Genomic DNA, 24,204 nt, shown 5'->3' on the forward strand with positions numbered 1-24,204 from the left:
ATGATACGCCCATCAGAGTGCATTAATACCTTGTAGAGGAAAAGGGGTTATTTTTAGGAAATATGGTGCGAAATTGTGATTTAGTGTGTTTCAGTGCACGATGCGCCAGCCTCAAGGCCGACGGCGGACGAAGGCTGGCCGGCGCATTATGCAGGTGACACAGTTCTGCAACGAGCGTCGGTATGTGTGTATGTGTGCGGCAGCCATCAACAGCCAGTACGCAGCATTAGCAGAATTACGGAGGTGCGGGCCACGTGTGGCACGGTTGCGTTAGCCAACTGATCGAGAACATCCTAATAAACACGGCGCCGTGTAACCGGCGCATTCAGCAGCGGTCTGCACTATTTAAGGACACCAGAGGTGGGTGTCAGCATCAGTTCGACCGATTGGGCGTTCGGTCGCTGCAACGTCGTCGTCATCAGTGACACTGTCCCCGAGGACCGGCCGGCGGAGGACGTTGCCCACTGCTGCACCGGTGACTCCCGGCGTCGTCACGAGCCGCAGTGTCTGCAGGAAGCGAGCTAGGCTGGGCCTCATGTTGCTGACGTCCTACCGCGTGTGCAGTCGCTGACCGAGCACGGCGTCACGTTCCCCGGGCTGCGTGCATCAGCACGTCTCCACCATGACACGTTCGGTGGGGCTGAGCTACCGGAAAATGTATTGGAAGAACCAACAATAAAGGGGAAGATTGCTAGAAACAGCCACCTTCTTCTACCCAGCCACGCCCTACAACCCCGACCACGGCACCTGCTCCGGTCATCCTATTACAGCCTATATGTAGCCTACCTATAGCACCACAACACAAATGGCTGCACATTGCAAAGGTCTAGGGGTTTGCACGTAGCCGTATGATACATAATACGTGCTCACAAGCTGACCTATCTTGGAATGCTGACAATTTGCTTGGTCAGTGGACGCGCGTCCGGCCGCAGTGCGCCACAGGGAGTAAAGGCCGGTTCCCACTAGGGCTGCCGCGCGTCAAAACGGCGCGTCAGCGGCGTGGTTGCCATGGAAATGGCGTCAGCGGCAAGGCGCGGCGGGCTCTGCGTCGCGGTTTGACCATGTCGAACCGCTTCCGCTGCCGCGTGCCGCGCTCCAGGTGCGCGCCGCCAATCACAGAACGCGCTGAGCGTGACGTCAGGTACGGACCCCCGGGCCACACGAACTTTCGTCGAACCGCTGGCGCGGACGCGGCGGCAGCTATGAAATACTTATCATCCGATTCCAAGGAAACTATTCGGTAGAAAAATTTGATTCTTGGGCATGTTACAGCCTGATATCTTCTCTCGATAAAGAAGCGAATTTCTTTTCGTTATTCGTCGTGGTTACTTGCTGTATCGCATTTACGTAAACCTTTACACGAAATTTGAATGAGTGTGCAGAGGTAAAAACGCATTGCGTGGAATTTGCGTACAGTTCATTTTAGGTAATACATTATTGCGTATGAAATTTAGTCAACATATCGAAATTGTTTTTAAAGCTGAGAGCAGAACGATAGCTATCACCGTTCTCGAGATATTGGATGATATGTCGGCGGACGGGCTGTGCGGTGACCGCGCGCGGGTCGCTCGCTACACGACCGATACTTTCGTCCTGCTCGTCGTAAACCATGTGGTTGTATCAACTGCAAATTTCGTAAATGGTTCAAGAAATCGAAACGTGTTTTTTTTTTGCAAACGATAACTTGTAAAAACTCATGTATTTCGTCGCATGATAAATATCCAAAATCTGTTTAACTACCAAGATATGAAAGAAACTACAGTTTTTTCGGAAGGGATAGATGAATTTTTTTAAACAGCATTTAATAGCATGTGTAATGAGAACTTAAACCGAGACTAATTTGCTGGTATGTCATAAGATGTAATTTGCTAATTATCTACAGCTATTGATTATTTCCTTTGGAAGTAACAAACGTTTTTTTCTTTATCCAGTGTACTTGATTGGTTCAAGACGCGTTTCGCCTTTTACTTTAAGGCATCTTCGGTGGAATCTAGAATGATTCAGTTTTGTTTTGATATGTGATACTTGCAGGTCATAAAACAGTTCACATCTTTTTTTACGTGAATAACTGATTACTTACAGTGAATCGAGTTTTTGGCGGACATCTGCGTTTCCCCTCACCTGGTCACATGCTGGAGGTTGAACTAAAACTTAGATTATGGAACATAAGCACATTTTCATGTTCTTTTTTTTTCTTCTGTGACTAGCTGTAGACATTTTACCGAAAACACTGATTTGAAGTCGTAACTACAGTGTCCCATCCTGTTTGGTTTGTTTATGTACATGTTGCCAACCTAAAGAATTATATGCTGAAAACTAATGTTTGTTTATTTTTGTTCTCCTTATATCTGTATGTGTGTGTGGCTAGCCAGTGATAGTTATAGAAAGTTGAAAGTGAATGCAGTAGTTGTCAGACAGTGGTTGAAAGATTTGGTGTTCAGCTGATTTCAGTTTTGGTTTAAATGTTTTGTGCAGTAGTGCATGGAAGAGTAAATTCACTGCTTACATTAATAGATAAAATAGTCGAATAGCATTTCAACAGATGATTATTATCATAATACTATCACCCAACCCCTTTTGTCCTCAATCTTTGATGCCTCATAATATGTCCTGTCAACTTACCCCCCTTCCTCCTCTATTTAATTCCGTACCTCTTCTTTAGTTACATGATCCTCTTATCTAATCTTCAGCATTCTTATTGATCACCACGTTTTGAAAGCGTCCATTGTCTTCTTGACAGAACTGTTCATCGCCCACGTTTCACTTACATTCAAGGCTGCACTCCACACAACTACCGCACTCCACACAAATATCTTTGTAAAATAGTACCCAGTCATTAGAATTTATGTTCGATGTGAACAAATTTTCTTTTTCAGAACGCTTTTGTTGCTATTCACAGTCTTCATTTTATATCCTCTCTACTTCTACCTTCTCAATTACTGCTTCCCTTTCAAGTCACTCAAGTTTCAGGAATGCAATTTGGTTTCTGTACAAGTTGTAGATAATCTTGTGGCCCTGTGTTTTATCGATGACATCTCCAGAGGTTCAAGGAATGTTTTAATTAAGATTGTCAAAACCTTTCTCTTAACATGCAAATGCTATAAACACAGTTTCGCAGTTCTTCAGTGTGTCTACTTAGCTAAGTGGTAGGATCAGTATTGCCTTGCATGTTCAGACATCTCACAGGAATCTAACATCGTGCTTATGTTAGTTTGTACAACCCCTCCCCCTCTCCTCTCTACATATTCCTTCCACTTTCTAGCCTTCTCTTATTTGCTTAGTTCTGACTTGCCAAATGAGTTCTTGACAGTTGCTTCTCCTTTGAGCAAAGTTTACTTTGTTCTTTCTCATTTTCATTCTCTTATGTTTTCCAAGTGCAAAATCGCGTTGCAATTTTGGACTTTCTGTCAACGTCATGTTTAGACATTTCTATTTCCTATGGCCTACTTTATTTGCTGCATTTTTATATTTTTCCCTCGTATCAAATTTAATATATCACGTTTTATCTAACGATTTCTACTGTACCTTCTTCCCGTTCACATACTCTGCTGCACTGATCACTTCTTCTCTCAAAGATATCCATTCGTATTCTAGCGGATTCCTCCCTCTGTTTCAGTCAGTCGTTGCATTACGGCAACTTTAAGATTATCGAATAACTGTGGGTCTTGACTTATTCAAGTTCCATTTCCCTTCCATTTCCTTAATTTGCCACCGTTTACTGTTTCTTTAGTTGTAAACCGCAGCTCGTAACCAATAAATTATTGTAGGTTTGCGTCTGCACCAGGAAATGTCTTATAATTTAAAATCTGGTTTCGAAAACTTTGTTCCAAATATGTATTATTCTTTCATGATTCTTAAGCAAGGTGCTGGCGATGATTACATTATGCTCTGTGCGAAATTCTATCTGGTGGCTTCCACTTTCATCCCTTCCCCCCAAGCCTTTGTGTTCTTACTGTTTTCCTGTACCTGCTACCGTATCACATTTTAAATTTTTGTCTCGCTTAACTATCTGAATAATCTCTTTTGTCGTACATTGTTTCAACGTGTTAGGAGATAGTGAACAATCATGAACGGTTGTCATGAAATATGTTTATGTTGAAATGGGAAAACACGAATAATGAAATATGTGAAAGAGTACATTGTACAGAAAATGAAAAATTGGTATGTCTTCACCCAACTTCGTCTTTCCTTCATGTAGGTGTAAGATATCGTTATTCAAACACACCGGTCGCTTCGGTGGGTCCCAGCCCGTACCTCAGTGGCTGTCCGTCATTGGCTACCGCTAGCGGCTGCCGCTTCCAGGTGGGAACGCCAATTCCGCGAGCCGCCGCGTCAAAGCGGAAAACGTTTGCCGCTGCCGTTGCCGCACGCCGCGCGGCGTGCGGCAACGGCAGCGGCAAACGTTTTCCGCTTTGACGCGGCGGCTCGCGGAATTGGCGTTCCCACCTGGAAGCGGCAGCCGCTAGCGGTAGCCAATGACGGACAGCCACTGAGGTACGGGGCAGGACCCACTGAAACGCGCGGTGCGTTTGATTAACTATATCTTACACCTACATGAAGGAAAGACGAAGTTGGGTGAAGATGTACCAATTTTTCATTTTCTGTACAATGTACTCTTTCACATATTTCATTATTCATGTTTTCTCATTTCACCATAAACAGATTTCATGACTACCGTTCACGATTGTTCACTATCTCCTAACACATTGAAACAATGTACGACAAAAGAGATTATTCAGATAGTTAAGCGAAACAAAAATTTAAAATGTGATACGGTAGCAGGTACACGAAAACAGTAAGAATGCAAAGGCTAGGTGGAAGGGAAGAAAGTGGAAGCCACCTGATAGAATTTCCCACAGAGCATAATGTAATCATCGCCAGCACCTTGCTTAAGAATCACGAAAGAATAATATATATTTGGAACAGTTTTCGAAACCAGATTTTAAATTGTAAGGCATTTCCTGGTGCAGACGCAAACCTGACTGAAGCCTGTCAATAGCAAGAAAAGCGTTCTGAAAAAGAAAATTTGTTCACGCCGAATATAAATTCTAATGGTTGGATACTATTTTACAAAGGTATTTGTGTGGAGTGCAGCCTTGTATGTAAGTGAAACGTGGATGATGAACAGTTCTGTCAAGAAGACAATGGACGCTTTCAAAACGTGGTGATTCATAAGAATGCTGAACATTAGATACGAGGATCGTGTGACCAAAGAAGAGGTAAGGAATTAAATAGAGGAGGAAGAGGAAATTATTGCACAACTTTGACAACAATAGGGGTTAGTTGACAGGACGTATTATGGGGCGTCAAAGAGTGAGGACAAAGGGGTTGGGTGATACTATTCTGATAGTAATCATCTGTTGAAATACTATTCTACTATTTTATCTATTAATGTAAGCAGTGAATTTACTCTTCCATGCACTCCTCCACAAAACATTTAAACCAAAACTGAAATCAGCTGAACACCAAATCTTTCAAACACTGTCTGACAACTACTGCATTCACTTTCAACTTTCTATAACTATCACTGGCTAGCCACATACACATACAGATATAAGGAGAACAAAAGTAAACAAACATTAGTTTTCAGCATATAATTCTGCAGTTTGGCAACATGTAAATAAACAAACCAGACAGGAAGGGACATGAGGTGAACACACTGTAGTTACGACTTCAAATCAGAGTTTTCGGTAAAACGTCTACTGCTAGTGACAGAAGAAAAAAGAGCGAACATGAAAATGTGCTTATGTTCCATAATGTAAGTTTTAATTCAACCTCCAGCATGTGACCAGACGAGGGGAAACGTATATGTCCGCCAAAAACTCGATTCACTGTAAGTAATCAGTCATTCACGTAAAAAAAGATTTGAACTGTTTTATAATCTGCAAGTATCACATATCAAAACAAAACTGAATCATTCTAGATTCCACCGAAGATGCCTTAAAGTAAAACGCGAAAAGCGTCTTGAATCAGTAAAGTACACTGGATAAAGAAAAAAAAGTTTGTTACTTACCAAAGGAAATAATCAATAGCTCTAGATATTTAGTAAATTACATCTTATGACATACCAGCAAATTAGTTTCGGTTTAACTTCTCATTCGACATGCTATTAAATGCCGTTTAAAAAAATTCATCTATCCCTTCTGAAAAACTGTAGTTACTTTCATATCTCGGTAGATAAACAGATTTAGGATATTTATCATGCGACGAAATACATGACTTTTCACAAGTTATCGTTTGCAAAAAAACATGTTTCGATTTCTTGAAACGTTTACGAAATTTGCGGTTGATACAACCATATGGTTTACGACGAGCAGGACGAAGTATTGGTCGCGTCGCGAGCGACCCGCGCGCAGTTCACGGCACAGCCCGTCCGCCGACATATCATTCAATATCTCGAGAACGGTGATAGCTATCGATCTGCTCTCAGCTTTAAAAACAATTTCGATATGTTGACTAAATTTCATACGGAATACACAATAATGTATTACCTAAAATGAACTCTACGCAAAGTCCACGCAATGCGTTTTTACCTCTGCACACTCATTAAAATTTCGTGTAAAGGTTTACGTAAATGCGATACAGCAAGTAACCACCACGAATAACGAAAAGAAATTCGGTTCTTTATCGAGAGAAGATATCAGGCTGTAACATGCCCGCCCGCATCTCGTGGTCGTGCGGTAGCGTTCTTGCTTCCCACGCCCGGGTTCCCGGGTTCGATTCCCGGCGGGGTCAGGGATTTTCTCTGCCTCGTGATGGCTGGGTGTTGTGTGCTGTCCTTAGGTTAGCTAGGTTTAAGTAGTTCTAAGTTCTAGGGGACTGATGACCATAGATGTTAAGTCCCATAGTGCTCAGAGCCATTTGAACCATTTGTAACATGCCCAAGAATCAAATTTTTCTACTGTATAGTTTCCTTGGAATCGGATGATAAGTATATCATAGCAGCGGTTCGGCGAAAGTTCGTGTGGCCCGGGGTGCCGTACCTGACGTCACGCTCAGCACGTTCTGTGCTTGGCGGCGCGCACCTGGGGCGCGGCACGCGGCAGCGGTTCGACATGGTCAAACCGCGACGCAGAGCCCGCCGCACCGTGCCGCTGACGCCGTTTCCATGGCAACCACGCCGCTGACGCGCGGTTTTGACGCGCGGCAGCCTTAGTGGGAACTCGTCGTAAACCATGTGGTTGTATCAACTGCAAATTTCGTAAACGGTTTAGAAATTCAAAAGTGTTTTTTTGCAAACGATAACTTGTAAAAAGTCATGTATTTCGTCACATGATAAATATCCAAATTCTTTTTATCTACCGAGATATGAAAGAAACTACAGTTTTTCGGAAGGGATTGATGGATTTTTTTAAACGGCATTTAATAGCATGTGGAATTAGAAGTTAAACCGAGACTAATTTACTGGTATGCCATAAGATGTAATTTGCTAAGTATCTACAGCTATTGATTATTTCCTTTGGAAGTAACAAACGTTTTTTTCTTTATCCAGTGTACTTTATTGGTTAAAGACGCGTTTCGCCTTTTACTTTAAGGCATCTTCGGTGGATTCTAGAATGATTCAGTTTTGTTTTGATATGTGATACTTGCAGATTATAAAACAGTTCAAATCTTTTTTACGTGAATAACTGATTACTTACAGTGAATCGAGTTATTGGCAGACATCTGCGTTTCCCCTCACCTGGTCACATGCTGTAGGTCGAACTAAAACTTAGATTATGGAACATAAGCACATTTTCATGTTCTTTTTTTTCTTCTGTCACTAGCTGTAGACATTTTACAGAAAACACTGATTTGAAGTCGTAACTACAGTGTGTTCACCTCATGTCCCTTCCTGTTTGGTTTGTTTATGTACATGTTGCCAACCTAAAGGATTATATGCTGAAAACTAATGTTTGTTTATTTCTGTTCTCCTTATATCTGTATGTGTGTGTGGCTAGCCAGTGATAGATATAGAAAGTTGAAAGTGAATGCAGTAGTTGTCAGACAGTGTTTGAAAGATTTGGTGTTCAGCTGATTTCAGTTTTGGTTTAAATGTTTTGTGGAGGAGTGCATGGAAGAGTAAATTCACTGCTTACATTAATAGATAAAATAGTAGAATAGCATTTCAACAGATGATTATTATCAGAATACTATTACCCAACCCCGTTGTCATCACTCTTTGACGCCTCATAATATGTCCTGTCAACTTACCCCACTTGTAGTCAAAGTTGTGCCATAATTTCCTCTTCCTCCTCTATTTAATTCCGTATCTCTTCTTTAGTTACACGATCCTCATATCTAATCTTCAGCATTCTTATTGATCACCACGTTTTGAAAGCGTCCACTGTCTTCTTGACAGAACTGTTCATCGCCCACGTTTCACTTACATACAATGCTGCACTCCACACAAATACCGAACTCCACACAAATATCTTTGTAAAATAGTACCCAGTCATTAGAATTTATATTCGATGTGAACAAATTTTCTTTTTCAGAATGCTTTTGTTGTTATTCACAGTCTTCATTTTATATCCTCTCTACTTCTGCCTTCTCAATTACTGCTTCCCTTTCAAGTCATTGAAGTCTTAGAAATGCAGTTTGGTTTCTGTACAAGTTGTAGATAATCTTGTGGCCCTGTGTTTTATCGATGACATCTCCAGAGTTTCAAAGAATGTTTTAATTAAGATTGTCAAAACCTTTCTCTAAACATGAAAATGCTATAAACACAGTTTCGCAGTTCTTCAGTGTGTCTACTTAGCTAAGTTGTAGGATCAGTATTGCCTTGCGTGTTCAGACATCTCACAGGAATCTAACATTGTGCTTATGTTAGTTTGTACAACCCCTCCCCCTCTCCTCTCTACATATTCCTTCCACTTTCTAGCCTTCTCTCATTTGCTTAGTTCTGGCTTTGCCAAATGAGTTCGTGACAGTTGTTTCTCCTTTGAGCAAAGTTTTCTTTGTTCTTTCTCATTTTTCATTCCCCTATGTTTTCCAAGAGCAAAATGGCATTGCAATTTTGGACTTTCTGTTAACGTCATATTTAGACATTTCTATTTCCGATGGCCTACTTTATTTGCTACTTTTTTATATTTTCCCTTGTGTCAAATTTAATATATCACGTTTTATCTAACGATTTCTACTGTACCTTCTCCCCGTTCACGTACTCTGCTGCATTCACCACTTCTTCTCTCAAAGATATCCATTCGTATTCTAGCGTTCTCCTTCCTCTGTTTCAGTCAGTCGTTGCATTACGGTAACTTTAAAATTATCGAAAAACTGTGGGTCTTGACTTATTCAAGTTCCATTTCCTTAATTTGCTATCGTTTACAGTCTCTTTAGTTGTAAACCGCAGCTCGTAACCAATAAATTATTGTAGGTTTGCGTCTGCACCAGGAACTGTCTTAGAATTTAAAATCTGGTTTCGAAAACTTTGTTCCAAAAATATATTATTCTTTCATGATTCTTAAGCAAGGTGCTGGCGATGATTACATTATGCTCTGTGCGAAATTCTATCAGGTGGCTTCCACTTTCTTCCCTTCCCCCAAGCCTTTGTGTTCTTACTGTTTTCCTGTACATGCTACCGTAACACATTTTAAATTTTTGTCTCGCTTAACCATCTGAATAATCTCTTTTGTCGTTCATTGTTTCAATGTGTTAGGAGATAGTGAACAATCGTGAACGGTAGTCATGAAATCTGTTTATGGTGAAATGAGAAAACATGAATAATGAAATATGTGAAAGAGTACAATGTTCAGAAAATGAAAAATTGGTATGTCTTCACCAACTTCGTCTTTCCTTCATGCAGTTGTAAGATATAGTTATTCAAACAAACCGGTCGTTTCGGTGGGTCCCAGCCCGTACCTTAGTGGCTGTCCGTCATTGGCTACCGCTAGCGTCTGCCGCTTCCAGGTGGGAACGCCAATTCCGCGAGCCGCCGCGTCAACGCGGAAAACGCTTGCCGCTGCCGTTGCCGCACGCCGCGCTCTAGTGGGAACCGGCCTTAAGGCACTGGCCGCCGTCCGCAGCGCGTCGTATAACTAGCGCGGCCTCGCGGGCAAATGTGTCTCTTTTCTTTGTTCACCATGGAACCACTTGAAACGAACGTAATTAGCCGGTGTTGGGATGTCAGACGGGGTGATGATGGGTGCGCGTAGCATGCGTGTTTTAAAATCAGTCTTTTGTTAATAAACTGTTTAAGCTTACTTCTCGGTGCTCGCGTATTTCTGTACCTCAAGGACCCACAGCTTACAAATCCTGACAAATATTGCGTGTAATTATCATCCAGGGGCAACAACACAAACAACTTCCTTATAATATGGAGTACTGCAATGACCAGGATACTTGGGCAGTTCATAAGTTGCATCGCATTGTGTTCAGTGACGAATCACAGTTCTGCACTACTCCAGATGATCAGTGTTGGCAAGTACGGCGTCGATCTAGCGTGAGCCCTCATTCTTCTGATGTTTGGGAGAGGCGCAATAGTGCTTCTCCAGGCGACATGATGTGGGCTGCCATCACATATGACTTCAGATCACAGCTGGTCATGATAGAGGGAACTCTGACAGTGCGACACAGATATGCTTCAAATGGCTCTGAGCACTATGGGACTCAACTGCTGAGGTCATTAGTCCCCTAGAACTTAGAACTAGTTAAACCTAACTAACCTAAGGACATCACAAACATCCATGCCCGAGGCAGGATTCGAACCTGCGACAATAGCGGTCTTGCGGTTCCAGACTGCAGCGCCTTTAACCGCACGGCCACTTCGGCCGGCGACACAGATATCCTTCGGCCTTATGTATCACCTCTCATACGACAGTATTGTGGTACCCTTTTTCAACAGGACAGTGCTCATCTACACAAGGCACTCCACGAAGTGCCTGCGTGCTGCTGAGCTACTCCAGGGGCCAGCAAGAGCCCCAGACCTGTCCAGAATGGAACATGTGTGGGACCAGCTTCAACGTCAACTCTGGTCCTACGCCAGTATCCAGGATATCGAGGTCCAGTTGCAACAGTTCTGGGCCAACTCTCTTCAGGACAGGATACAACGGCTTTATGACATCCTTCCTAAATGAATCAGTGCATGCATTCGGGTCAGACAGAGTGCAACTTCATATCAATAAGGGAGCTCATACTGCCAAGTTTGTTGTAGATTGATTCAATTTTGTAATCACTGAAAAAACATCACATACCCTCTACATTTCATTTCCTCCTCCCCTTCCGGGTGCTTCACTTTTTTTGTCACACAGTGCAGAACCCGCACTAAACCCTCGATCATTATGGTTTCAGCTAGCCCCCGTCTGCTAACGCGCCACGTGCACTCAGGGAAAGCGGAAGCAGTAGATCTGTAGTTCAGTAGAGTCGCAGACAATCATTGTTAGAAATCCGTGAAAAACCTGTAATGAATGTAAAGCCCTTACCCACATTCCAGCTTTCCAGGAGTGCCCCCTTCTGCCCCTCCACATATGATACTCACACAGTGCAGGAGAAAACGACGACCTCGCTGGCGATGGTGAGCCAGAAGATGGCGGAGGGCAGAGTGCGGATGGTGGCGTTGTACAGCTGCGAGTACAGCACCCCGGACACCAGCGGCACGGCGTTGTCCGCCACGGCCAGCAGCGCGAACAGCTTACCTGCAGAACACGTGTCCTCCTGTCACACAGTGTCGTCAATACATTGGGAGGTCTGCAACATCTATTAATATTAACCTGAGCATGTAGGCCAGCGCAACTGAACAGTGACGATACTGTACGAGATGCAGTAGAAGGGGCCAGAATATTTTCTCTCTTATTGAGATTGTAAGCTTCCTACCAGTTTTTGCTGTTGTACAGAGTTTCCTGTTAAGTCCCTGTACCCCTACATCAAAACAATATACGGTGTGTACATAATGACCGGGAACACTTTGTAATTATTTGTTTCACAAGAACTAAACATTGTACAGATGTCATACATAATTCATTTTGAAGAGAAACTCTAAACGTTTTTATTTACAAACATTCATATATTTATTTATTTATTTAACCTGATCACATTAGGGCCATCAGGCCCTCTCTTACATTGGACCAGTGTTCCACGCATGCAGCATTTCACACGTCAGAGTTACATCAGGACAATAGTTTAAATAAGAAAATTAGATTACGCTAGTGGCAATATGAATAAAGAATAATGACTAAGACCTAATAAAGTCACAACAGGTGCTATACATACAAATTATGATAAAAGCATTAATAATAACAGTAAAAAAATCAAATAATAATGATAAACATGAGAAAAATTGGCAGTAGTAATGAAGATTTGTGCAGATGTACATTAATATCTTGGTGTGTAAAGTAGATGTTTACTAGTATAGCGAGTTTTGGGGAAGGGAGATTTAAGGAGGAGGAAAGAGGGAAGTAATGAGGTGAAGTGCATTCACGTACAGAGGAAGGCATTACTGTTGCTTAAGTAGATACGTCATTGACTGTTTTTTGAAGTCGTACATGTTTTTAAGTTCTCTAACATATCGAGGGATGTTATTCCAGAGTCGGGTTCCCGCTACTTTAAAGGACTTGGAGAAGGTGACTGAGCGATGCAGTGGAACAGAGAGGATTTTATTATGATGGGAACGTGTGTTTCTGTCATGTTGTTCCGACATAAGCGTTAAGGACGAGGAGAGATATGAGGGACAGTGTACATTTATAAGGCAGTACATGAGACAGAATGTATGGAAATCTCTGCGTTTGTCTGTACGCAGCCAGGACAATTTTGCATATGCTAGCGAAATGTGATCAAAAAGTCGAACGTCACAGATACATCGGACGCAGGCATTCATGGCCAGTCCCAGACGTCGCGAATTTTCCTGAGAGAGGCCTTGTAGGATAATCTCTCTGTAGTCAATGATTGGGAGTATAAGGGTTTGTACTAATTTCTTTTTCAGATCGAAAGGGAAGAGTTTTTTATATTTTTGGAGGACATGAAGGGATGCTGATGCTTTTTTGTACACTGCAGTTACGTGCTCTGTCCAATTTATATTTTCATCTATTATTACTCCCAAACTCTCTGCTGAGGGAGAGAAGTTAATATTTGTTCCATTTAGGGTAAGAGATGGTACGGATTCCCGATGTTTTGGGCTAATGTGCCTAGAGTGACCAACAAGTACCGCTTGGGTTTTAAATGGGTTTAGTTTTAGTCCTATGTCCTGTGCCCATTTTGATAGTGCATCGAGGTCAGTATTGAAATTTTCAATAGCTTTCTTAAGATTGATTGGTTTCGCACTGAGATACAACTGAAGGTCATCAGCGTACATGTGATATTTGCAATAGGTCATAAAGGAACCATGAGTGAGACGGCAGACGTCAAAACGGTAATGGAATTCTTGGCATACCCGTCCCAGCATGGCATCGTCGACTGTGGCAGTGGCTTCCCGTGTTCTCTCCTGGAGCTCTGCTACATCACGTGGTAGAGGCGCTACATACACCAGGTCTTTAATGTGTCCCCACAGAAAAAAGTCACACGGAGTGATATCTGGTGATCGGAGAGTCCCGCACCTGAACTCGCCATGTTTGCGACTAGCGCTCGTAGTGAAACTGCGTGCTTACGGAATATCGTCTCAGTTATGTGACTGGATTTGCGATTTCTTGTCAGAGAGGTCACAGTTCGTACTAATTGACGGAAGGTCATCGAGTGAAAACTTCGGTTAGACGATAAATCAGTCTAATCTAAAAGCTGTAAATTCAACTAAATACCTAGGTATTACAATTACGAACAACTTAAATTGGAAAGAACACATAGAAAATGTTTAGGGGAAGGCTAAGCAATGGCTGCGCTTTATTGGCAGGACGCTTAGAAAATGTAACAGACCTACTAAGAAGACTGCCTGCACTACGCTTGTCCGTCCTCTTTTAGAATACTGCTGCGCGGTGTGGGATCCTTACCAGATAGGACTGACGGAGTACATCGAAAAAGTTGAAAGAAAGGCAGCACGTTTTGTATTATCGCGAAATATGGCACGGAGTGTCACAGAAATGATACAGGATTTGAGCTGGAAGTCATTAAAAGAAGGCGTTTTTCGTTGCGACGGAATCTTCTCACGAAATTCCAATCACCAACTTTCTCCTCCGAATGCGAAAATATTTTGTTGACACCGACCTACATAGGGAGGAACGATCACCACGATAAAATAAGGGAAATCAGAGCTCGTACGGAAAGATATAGGTGTTCATTCTTTCTGCGCGCTATACGAGATTGGAATAATAGAGAATTGTGAAGGTGGTTCGATGAACCCTCTGCCAGGCACTTAAATGTGATTTGCAGAGTATCCATGTAGATGTAGATACAGACCGCCGCTGCCCACCTCAGGCATACAGAGTAAACAGCTCGGAATAGCGATGAAACTCAAGGTGTGGATCTGGCCCAGAAGACACACACCTCTCGCCGACCTTACCGGCAGCAAAAAATGGCTCTGAGCACTATGGGACTTAACATCTATGGTCATCAGTCCCCTAGAACTTAGAACTACTTAAACCTAACCAACCTAAGGACAGCACACAACACCCAGTCATCACGAGGCAGAGAAAATCCCTGACCCCGCCGGGAATCGAACCCGGGAACCCGGGCGTGGGAAGCGAGAACGCTACCGCACGACCACGAGCTGCGGACTTACCGGCAGCAGGCGGAAGTAACCAAACACGGCGATGTAGGTGAATGGTCTCAGTAACGAAGCCTGCTATAGCAAACGCAGCATCAGAAACATAACAAATGTTATGTTATGTGGGGGGGGGGGGGGTGAGAAAGGAAAGCAAAGTGAAGGAACTGATGATATCTGCTCCATCCGGAATTAATGTGGGATCGGCGGAGACGAATGAAAATGTGTGCCGGACCTGGACTCGAAACCAGGATCTCTACTGCTTACTAGGCAGAAGCGTTAACCACTGCACCATCCGGACACAGCGTTTATCGCAAATGCACAGAGTGTCTCAGCACGCTCCCCGGCCAAACCACATTCCCACCTAGCGCAACCTATCCCCAGTCCCCGTCCATGCTTTTCATGCTCGCTAATTTTAGATTCCCGCTGTAGCTCGAACAATACTGTGTATCCGCACTTAAGGTTGTGTATTCATCAATTACATGAATGTGTGGAAATCTAGAATTAGTGAGCTTGGAGGACACGAACGGGAACTGTGGATAGATGGGAATGTGTTTCGGCCAGGGAGTGTGTTGAGATTGTCGCATATTTGCGATAACCACTGTATCCGGATGACGCAGTGGTTAACGCATCTACCTAATAAGCAGGAGATCCTGGGTTCGAGTCCCGGTTTGGCACACATTTTCACTCGTCGCCGCCGATTGCGCATAAAGTCCCAATACAGCTGACGTCATCAGTTCCTTCCCTTTCCTTTGCTTTCACCCCCCCCTACGTCTTAAATTTTCCTAATATGAATCACAGCTGCGGATTCCGCGTGGAGTCTGTCCGAAAGAAAAGAAAAAAATTGCACTCGTGTTAATAATAAATGTTATTGACAATGTCATTCAGAATACGCGACAAAACAATGATACCGACACCCGGCAGATCTTAACGGGCACATTTCATTCTCTTTTTGCCTAAATTGTGAAGTCTATACAGGGTGGTCCATTGATCGTGACCGGGCCAAATATCTCACGAAATAAGCGTTAAACGAAAGAACTACAACGAACGAAACTTGTCTAGGTTGAAGGGGGAAACCAGATGGCGCTATGGTTGGCCCGCTAGATGGCGCTGCCATAGGTCAAACGGATATTAACTGCGTTTTTAAAAAAATAGGAACCCCCATTTTTATTACATATTCGTGTAGTACGTAAAGAAATATGAATGTTTCAATTGGAACACTTTTTTCGCTTTGTGATACATGGCGCTGTAATAGTCACAAACATATGGCTCACAATTTTAGACGAACAGTTGGTAACAGGTAGGTTTTTTAAATTAAAATACAGAAAGTAGGTACGTTTGAACATTTTATTTCGATTTTTCCAATGTGATACATGTACTTTTGTGAACTTATCATTTCTGAGAACGCATGCTGTTACAGGGTGATTACCTGTAAATACCACATTAATGCAATAAATGCTCAAAATGATGTCCGTCAACCTCAATGCATTTGGCAATACGTGTAACGACATTCCTCTCAACAGCGAGTAGTTCGCCTTCCCTAATGTTCGCACATGCAGTGACAATGCGCTGACGCATGTTGTCAGGCATTGTCAGTGGATGCGGGCCATGGTATGGTGCTTCGACGACCAATCCACCTGTCATGAAATATGCTATTCAATACCGCTTTAACCGCACGCGAGCTATTTGCTGGACATCCATCATGTTGGAAGTACGTCGCCATTCTGTCATGCAGTGAAACATCTTGTAGTAACATCGGTAGAACATTACGTAGGAAATCAGCATACATTGCACCATTTAGATTGCCATCGATACAATGGGGGCCAATTATCCTTCCTGCCCATAATGCCGCACCATACGTTAACCCTCCAAGGTCGCTGATGTTCCACTTGTCGCAGCCATCGTGGATTTTCCGTTGCCCAATAGTGCATATTATGCCGGTTTACGTTACCGCTGTTGGTCAATGACGCTTCATAGCTAAATAGAACGCGTGCAAAAAAATCTGTCATCGTCCCGTAATTTATCTTGTGCCCAGTGGCAGAACTGTACAAGACGTTAAAAGTCGTCGCCATGCAATTCCTGGTGCATAGAAATATGCTACGGGTTCAATCGATGTTGATGTAGCATTCTCAACAACGATGTTTTTGAGATTCCCTATTCACGCGCAATTTGTCTGCTATTGATGTGCGGATTAACAGCGACAGCTGGTAAAACACATACTTGGGCATCATCATTTGTTGCAGCTAGTGGTTGACGTTTCACATGTGGCTGAACACTTCCTGTTTCCTTAAATAACGTAACTATCCGGCGAACGGTCCGGACACTTGGATGATGTCGTCCAGGATACCGAGCAGCATATATAGCACACGCCCGTTGGGCATTTTGATCACAATAGCCATACATCAACACGATATCGACCTTTTCCGCAATTGGTAAACGGTTCATTTTAACACGGGTAATGTACCACGAAGCAAATACCGTCCGCACTAGTGGAATGTTCCGTGATACCACGTACTTATACGTTTGTGACTATCACAGCGCCATCTATCAAAAAGTGAAAAAAGTGGTCCAACTAAAACATTCATATTTCTTTACGTACTACACAAATATGTAATAGAAAATGGGGGTTCCCATTTTAAGGAACGCAGTTGATATCCGTTTGACCTATGGCAGCGCCATCTAGCCGGCCAACCATAGCGCCATCTGGTTTCCCCCTTCAAGCTAGACGAGTTTCGTTCTTAGTATTTTTTTCGTTTGATGCTTATTTCGTGAGATATTTGGCCCGGTCACTATCAATGGACCACCCTGTGTAATTACTGCAGTGGAACACATGATCAGCTAACTTCAACAGAGAAAGCTTCCGACGAGAAAGAGTCACAATTCAGGCGGGTATAGTTCTGTTATGCGAAAAATGGTTCACGTTTCCATCGAGTGTTCGCTTTAAAAATTACTTCATCTTAAGGAAGGACCGTCTTGATGGGAAAGGCGACATACCTAGATTGGCGAAACATTGGCTGCCGCATCAGTCTATCCGCTCAGTCACACACAACATCTAATTAGCTCCTGTGCAAATACAATTTGCTCTCAAAACCTTTACAACTGTCTCCACATTATAGTACTGCTGGAGACTACTGGCGAAATTTAATAATTCAGCTTCAGCCTCCCTTTATAAGAGATGGACCCTTGAATTCTCACAGTGCAGCATGGGGGAGGGAGACATGACGGACAGGAACGGCAGGGCTTTGGTGGATGCTGTAGAATACAATGACCTGGTGATACTCAACGATGGAACTGCTACTGTGGTCTCTTCCACAGGCATCCTGCAACAGATGTCACGCTTTGTACCACACGTTTTAGTAACCTCTGTAATTGGCATGTTAAACCAGACTCGGCCCGCATCTCGTGGTCGTGCGGTAGCGTTCTCACTTCCGACGCCCGGGTTCGATTCCCGGCGGGGTCAGGGATTTTCTCTGCCACGTGATGGCTGGGTGTTGTGTGATGTCCTTAGGTTAGTTAGGTTTAAGTAGTTCTAAGTTCTAGGGGACTGATGACCATAGATGTTAAGTCCCATAGTGCTTAGAGCCATTTGAACCAGCCAAACCAGACTCAGTGGGATAGGATTATCTCCAAATCGAGTTCTACATTAACATAACGTTAATACTAAACAAATATGTTACGCCAATAGTATGTGCCAGATTGTGGAAGTCAACTGGGAGAAATATAAGGACACATTTTGACAGAAACTTTATATCATGCATCATGACTTACAGGAACAAGAGGTGTACCAAACTTTAACCAACGCAATGTAAGTTGTAGCGAAAGTCAGAATTCAACAGAAAAAAAAGTTCTGTTACGATGTAACGTTCCCCGCTGCTCGGATCGTGAATGCTCTAGACCAGCTGCAGAATGTAGACTTGCTTTGACGAACTGTCGTCAGAATTCTGTCTTGGAGAACTTCGTGGAAATGAGAAGAATAAATGCGCGCGTATTAAGCAATTCCTCAAAAAATGCACAATTCGACTAAATTTTGTTGCTTACTCAATAAAGCAGTCAGTATAACAAGCATATGGAATAAAACAAAGGCTTTCAGTAACAGCCCACTGCCTGGATAGAGGGATTTATCGATACTCTTGCTCCTCCCACGGTCCCATTACAAAATGATCCACCTGCTGTTGAAGATCATCCTGCTTCGTCCCCTCTCTAAAGAAGAACTAAATGATGCTATTAATTCATCGACTGAAAGCTGCCCTGGGACTGATTTCATTCATTATTTTATATTTACGAAACCCAAAGAACCGACAGATTTGTTCTTGTTCATTTTAAATCAGTACTGTATGCAACAAGACCTCATGGAAACGTGGAAGACCCAATTATAATTCCAGTTTTGAAAAGTGGGAAAGATCCAAATACGGTCTCTAGCTATCGGCCGATTGCGTTGTTTCGTGTAGCAAAAACGTTGGAGCGAATGGTAAAAGGAGAATGGAACACTGGCTCGAAAATAGGAGTTTGATGCCTCGAAGTCAATATAGATTCAGAAAAGGCAAAGAGACATTGGACAATTGGTCGTCGCCACTTTCCTTGAGTACAACCACGTTCAGATACCGGTTGCCATGAACAAGCTGGTAGACTTCGGAATTCCTTCGAGTATTGTATTTAGTATCATTACCATGGCTGCTCAAAGAACAGTCTATGTCAAATTCAAAGGAAACATGTTCGGTCCTTTTCTTCTTCCCAGGACTTGCCACAGGATACAATTTTAAGCCCGCTCTTGTATACTCCGTATACTCATGATTTAGAATGAACCATCAGTCCCTCCACTAAAACATTACAGCATGAATGCGATGTGCTCACATGTGTTTATTCAACTGCCGATTCGTATCTTCATGCCAAAAATCCATTACTAACAGAACACTTCGATGAGTGGCGTCTATCAACGGGCTGGAAATCTAGACTGAGAAACTGGCGAGCGTCCCTCTTTACAAATCGAGGGCTGCTCGCGTTGACGGCCACGCTCCATGTGGAAAGTATACTTTCCAGATAAAATTTCGTGCTCCGTTCATAGGAGTGACATTTGATTCACCGTTAAGCAGGCCACGTTACATTCGATCCTCTATGACTCACAAGGGAACATTTCCAAATGTAGATAAACGATGCTGATGAAACTTGGCGAGTGTGTAGAGGGAGCAAAATAATCCAATATGTATTGCTTTTGTTTGTACCCAATTTCAATTTTAAGGGGTAAAGCACCCTCCGAAAGATAATTTGGCATTTTTGGTGTAGACAATATCTTCGAAACAATATATAAAAAATGTTTTTCATATAAAAGCTACTACGAAATTAACGTTCTTGAAAAATGTGTAATCGACCTTTGTAATAATCTGAAATTTTGCAAATACTCCACCACCATTGATTAATTTAGAAAAATGAAAATTTTTACTACAACATAAATTAAAGAACCGTTTAAGCCACATACATTCATGTGTAATAAAGCTGATTTCTGAAACACCATTTTTGGAAAGTAAGCTACTCACAATGTGCTGTCACAATATATTCAACATACCTAATTAAAATATTCAAACATTCATTATTACCCTAATTATTTATTTCACTTATATTTTTTATGTTTTAAATTATTTTACGTTTTATATTCACGTCTTTCTTTGTTTTTTTTAATTTACCATTTCACATATGTGTATTTTGTCAATTAATAATAATCCGCTTACTATTATAACAGAAAATCCAACCAATAATGATAATCTGTAACGAAAAGAAGGTCTTTCAATACTGAAAGCTGTACACTTTCTATGGATCTACTGGTGCCTTCAAGCCTTTTGGAATCACCAGATGTGATCAGATATGGGTTTTGTACATACTACCCGCCCTTTCGTAGTTTAAAAGAATCTAATGGTGAATTTGGACCGAGAATTCGAAAATCTCATTCTGAAAGCCCAAATGTTGTAGGAACAGCATCGAAAAAACAAACGTCTGACCAGGTCAAAAGATATTTTTCTTTCCCAGTGAGGGAGAAAAGTCTGTATTATTATTAGATTCTTGAGGTGGTCGACGGGAAAAAACGGTTTAGAGCATCGTGCCTGAGGACAGGGAACTTATTCATCTGGCTCAACGGGACAACCGCTACAGTGGGACGTATACCGACTTCGATGTTGGAAGAACTTTGTAGGAAGATATTCAGGTCTAATTTTGTTGGATGATTATCATTGCAATGTTCACTTGAAAAAAATATAATCAAGCTGCAGTCACTAGCACATAATCAGTTCTCTTCGTCAACGTTTATCAATGTACTGAAATAAGGTCGATACAAATCAGGATATTTAGAGGATCACCCACGACAATTTGAAATCCTGCTGAATTTTGTTTTATACTGTGTTCTCCATTGTGAATATTAGGTGAAGAAATTACGTTCATTTTGTGCACATGGTGTAAAAAACATGTTATGTTTTAAGCATTTCTTCACAAATCATCGGTATTATAATGAGTTTGTGTCATAATAATGTGTTACTTCTTATTTTCAATTAACAGAGTGAAACGACAAATTAAAAAAAATATTTCATGCAAAACAGATAATAATACCTTTAAACATAAAAGAAATATAAAAAATAAATAATTTGGAATAATGGTGAGTTTTTAGATATTTTAGTTCCACAGGAGGAGTATACTGCACGTGCTTTTCTATGTGCTCAGATCCAAGTCAATTAAGTCTTCAACCTACGTAGAAGTGCTTCAGTTTTTACGGCGGAGACTGGCAATTTTGGAAGCAATTAAATATGTATTTTCAACTTACTTATTAGAGACATTTATTGTGTCCGACTTCCAGAATTTTCTTAAGAATATTACATATCGGATGTTGTACTGGAATATGTTCGCTGTAAACGGAGAGCGCTGTGGGTGGATTCCCACTCTGACATCCACTATAATGAGGAAGATGACGTTTTAGTGAAGCAAGCCGCATCTATAGGAACTACTCTCGATATGAAATTGCCATATACAAAGTCCTTACGTGAAGCAAGAGCCATCGAAAGTAGCAATGGTAAGAAATGTGGAATGCGTCCCAATAAACGAAAGGTGGATATTATGCGGCATTACAACTTCAGATTCCGAAAAGACGATGGTTCACGACGGATTCATATGGATCGATCGACGATTTCCACCATCATTCGACTCCGTTTTAACCATGCCTCTTTTCATTTCCATCTATATAGAATAAACATTTACAGTTCCCCTGCATGTGAGTGTCATACTGTGTCTGAAGATGATTTAAACCACATCTTGTTTTCATGTTCCAAATCTGACTGAACGATCGACATTTTTTAAGACTTTGATGGGAACGGGTTACCTTCTTCCCCAATCAGCTCCTTTTTTTTCACCAAACACATTCGCCTTAAAAAAGTAACTGTTAAATACTTAAGAGTACAAGGAAAAATTTGTAGGTTTTAATGTTTATGTCTCAATTTTTCTATCTTGTTTATGATTAAATAACCAAATTAGTGTGAATTAATCAATATAAAATATTTAATTTAGTTATAAATCTATTTGTTAAATAACTCTGGTGATCAGACTGGTGACAGCCTGAGGTTTTATATTTGTAAATAAGTACTTATGTATCCTCATCGTACAATTATGTATACTATGTAATCATGTGTTTTGGATGGCTAAATAAACTCTGGAAGCGAAATAAGTAAAAAAAATTCCCCACTACTTTTATCACGCTACGTTACAAGCAACGACTACGGGCTGTTTGACAAGATTGTCTCGACCCTACCACGGGGCGCGTATTAAATCGGCGGCGAGACAGTGCGCAGACACTCTCGGAATGCGATAATTTTCCATTAATGCGGAAATTAGTAATATATATGTGGTGTATGCTCTTTCAGATATGTCCTAAAGAACAGACGCCATTTTAATCCGCCGGCCGGGGTGGCCGAGCGGTTCTAGGCACTAAAGTCTGGAGCCGAGCGACCGCTACGGTCGCAGGTTCGAATCCTGCCTCGGGCACGGATGTGTGTGATGTCCTTAGGTTAGTTAGGTTTAAGTAGTTCTAAGTTCTAGGGGACTGATGACCTCAGAAGTTAAGTCCCGTAATATATATATATATATATATATATATATATATATATATATATATATATATATAGCATGTATCCTCGCTAACGGAGGACATTTTGAACATTTCCTGTAACAAAGTGTTTGAAGTCACGCTGGTACGTTCTGTTGCTGTGTGTTTCCATTCCATGATTAATGTGATTTGAAGGGAAGTAATAAAATGAGCTCTAACATGGAAAGTAAGCGTTTCCGGACACATGTCCACATAACATATTTTCTTTCTTTGTGTGTGAGGAATGTTTCCTGAAAGTTTTGGCCGTACCTTTTTGTAACACTATATATATATATATATATATATATATATATATATATATATATATATATATATATATATATACCAGCGTGACTTCAAACACTTTGTTACAGGAAATGTTCAAAATGTCCTCCGTTAGCGAGGATACATGCCTCCGTCGCATGGAAACCCTGATGCGCTGATGCAGCCCTGGAGAATGGCGTATTGTATCACAGCCGTCCACAATACGAAGTCTCTACATTTGGTACCGGGGTTGCGTAGACAAGAGCTTTCAAATGCCCCCATAAATGAAAGTCAAGAGGGTTGAGGTCAGGAGAGCGTGGAGGCCATGGACTTGGTCCGCCTCTACCAATCCATCGGTCACCGAATCTGTTGTTGAGAAGCGTACTAACACTTCGACTGAAATGTGCAGGAGCTCTATCGGGCATGAACCACATGTTGTGTCGTGCTTGTAAAGGCACATGTTCTAGTAGCACAGGTGGAGTATCCCGTATGAAATCATGATAACGTGCTCCATTGAGCGTAGGTGGAAGAACATGGGGCCCAACCAAGACATCACCAACAATGCCTGCCCAAACGTTCACAGAAAATCTGTGTTGATGACGTGATTGCACAATTCAACATTACCTTCCTTCAATTGGGCCAACTGGCGGTGAATCGAGGAAGTACAGTACATACTGACGAAAATAAAATGAGCTCTAACATGGAAGTTAAGCGTTTCCGGACACATGTCCACATAACATCTTTTCTTTATTTGTGTGTGAGGAATGTTTCCTGAAAGTATGGCCGTACCTTTTTGTAACACCCTGTATATATATCCGAAAGAACAGACACCACATATATATAATTAAGGAGAAGACGGCCAATGATCTCTTCAGTGCGGACGCGCACCAGGCCCGAACTCTTACGGGAATCCTCGAAATGCAGCGAGTAATGAGGACAATGGGCAAGTGGCACTACATTATTAGTGTGTTGACAAGCTGAGAATTTGGGTCTGACGGGAGGAATACTAGGATAGTCCGTGCAGGTTGTAACGCCGGAAATGCATATCCTCCTATTACCATCTATTGTACTATAAATTTGTTTTCCTTAATTTTGTTACCTGAAGATATAACATGTCTGTGTCTTTGTATATTGTAATTGTTTTACTATTTGTATATATATATATGCATTTATGTCGATGTATAATTGGTTTGTCTTGTGAATATTATTTATATTTTACGCT

At 41.8% G+C, this 24,204-nt stretch overlaps 1 protein-coding gene across 1 annotated transcript in view; it reads right to left on the minus strand.

Annotated features, from left to right (window-relative positions):
• LOC124789482 (proton-coupled folate transporter) overlaps positions 1 to 24,204 on the minus strand; it is a 302,728-nt gene that overhangs the window by 8,016 nt on the left and 270,508 nt on the right. The window contains exon 9 of the mRNA XM_047256860.1: positions 11,459 to 11,615. Within this exon, the coding sequence (XP_047112816.1) occupies positions 11,459 to 11,615 (157 nt within the window). The remainder of the gene's footprint in view (positions 1 to 11,458; positions 11,616 to 24,204) is intronic.

Source organism: Schistocerca piceifrons, chromosome 3 (genome assembly GCF_021461385.2).
Source record: "Schistocerca piceifrons isolate TAMUIC-IGC-003096 chromosome 3, iqSchPice1.1, whole genome shotgun sequence".
Classification (NCBI taxonomy): Eukaryota; Metazoa; Arthropoda; class Insecta; order Orthoptera; family Acrididae; genus Schistocerca; species Schistocerca piceifrons.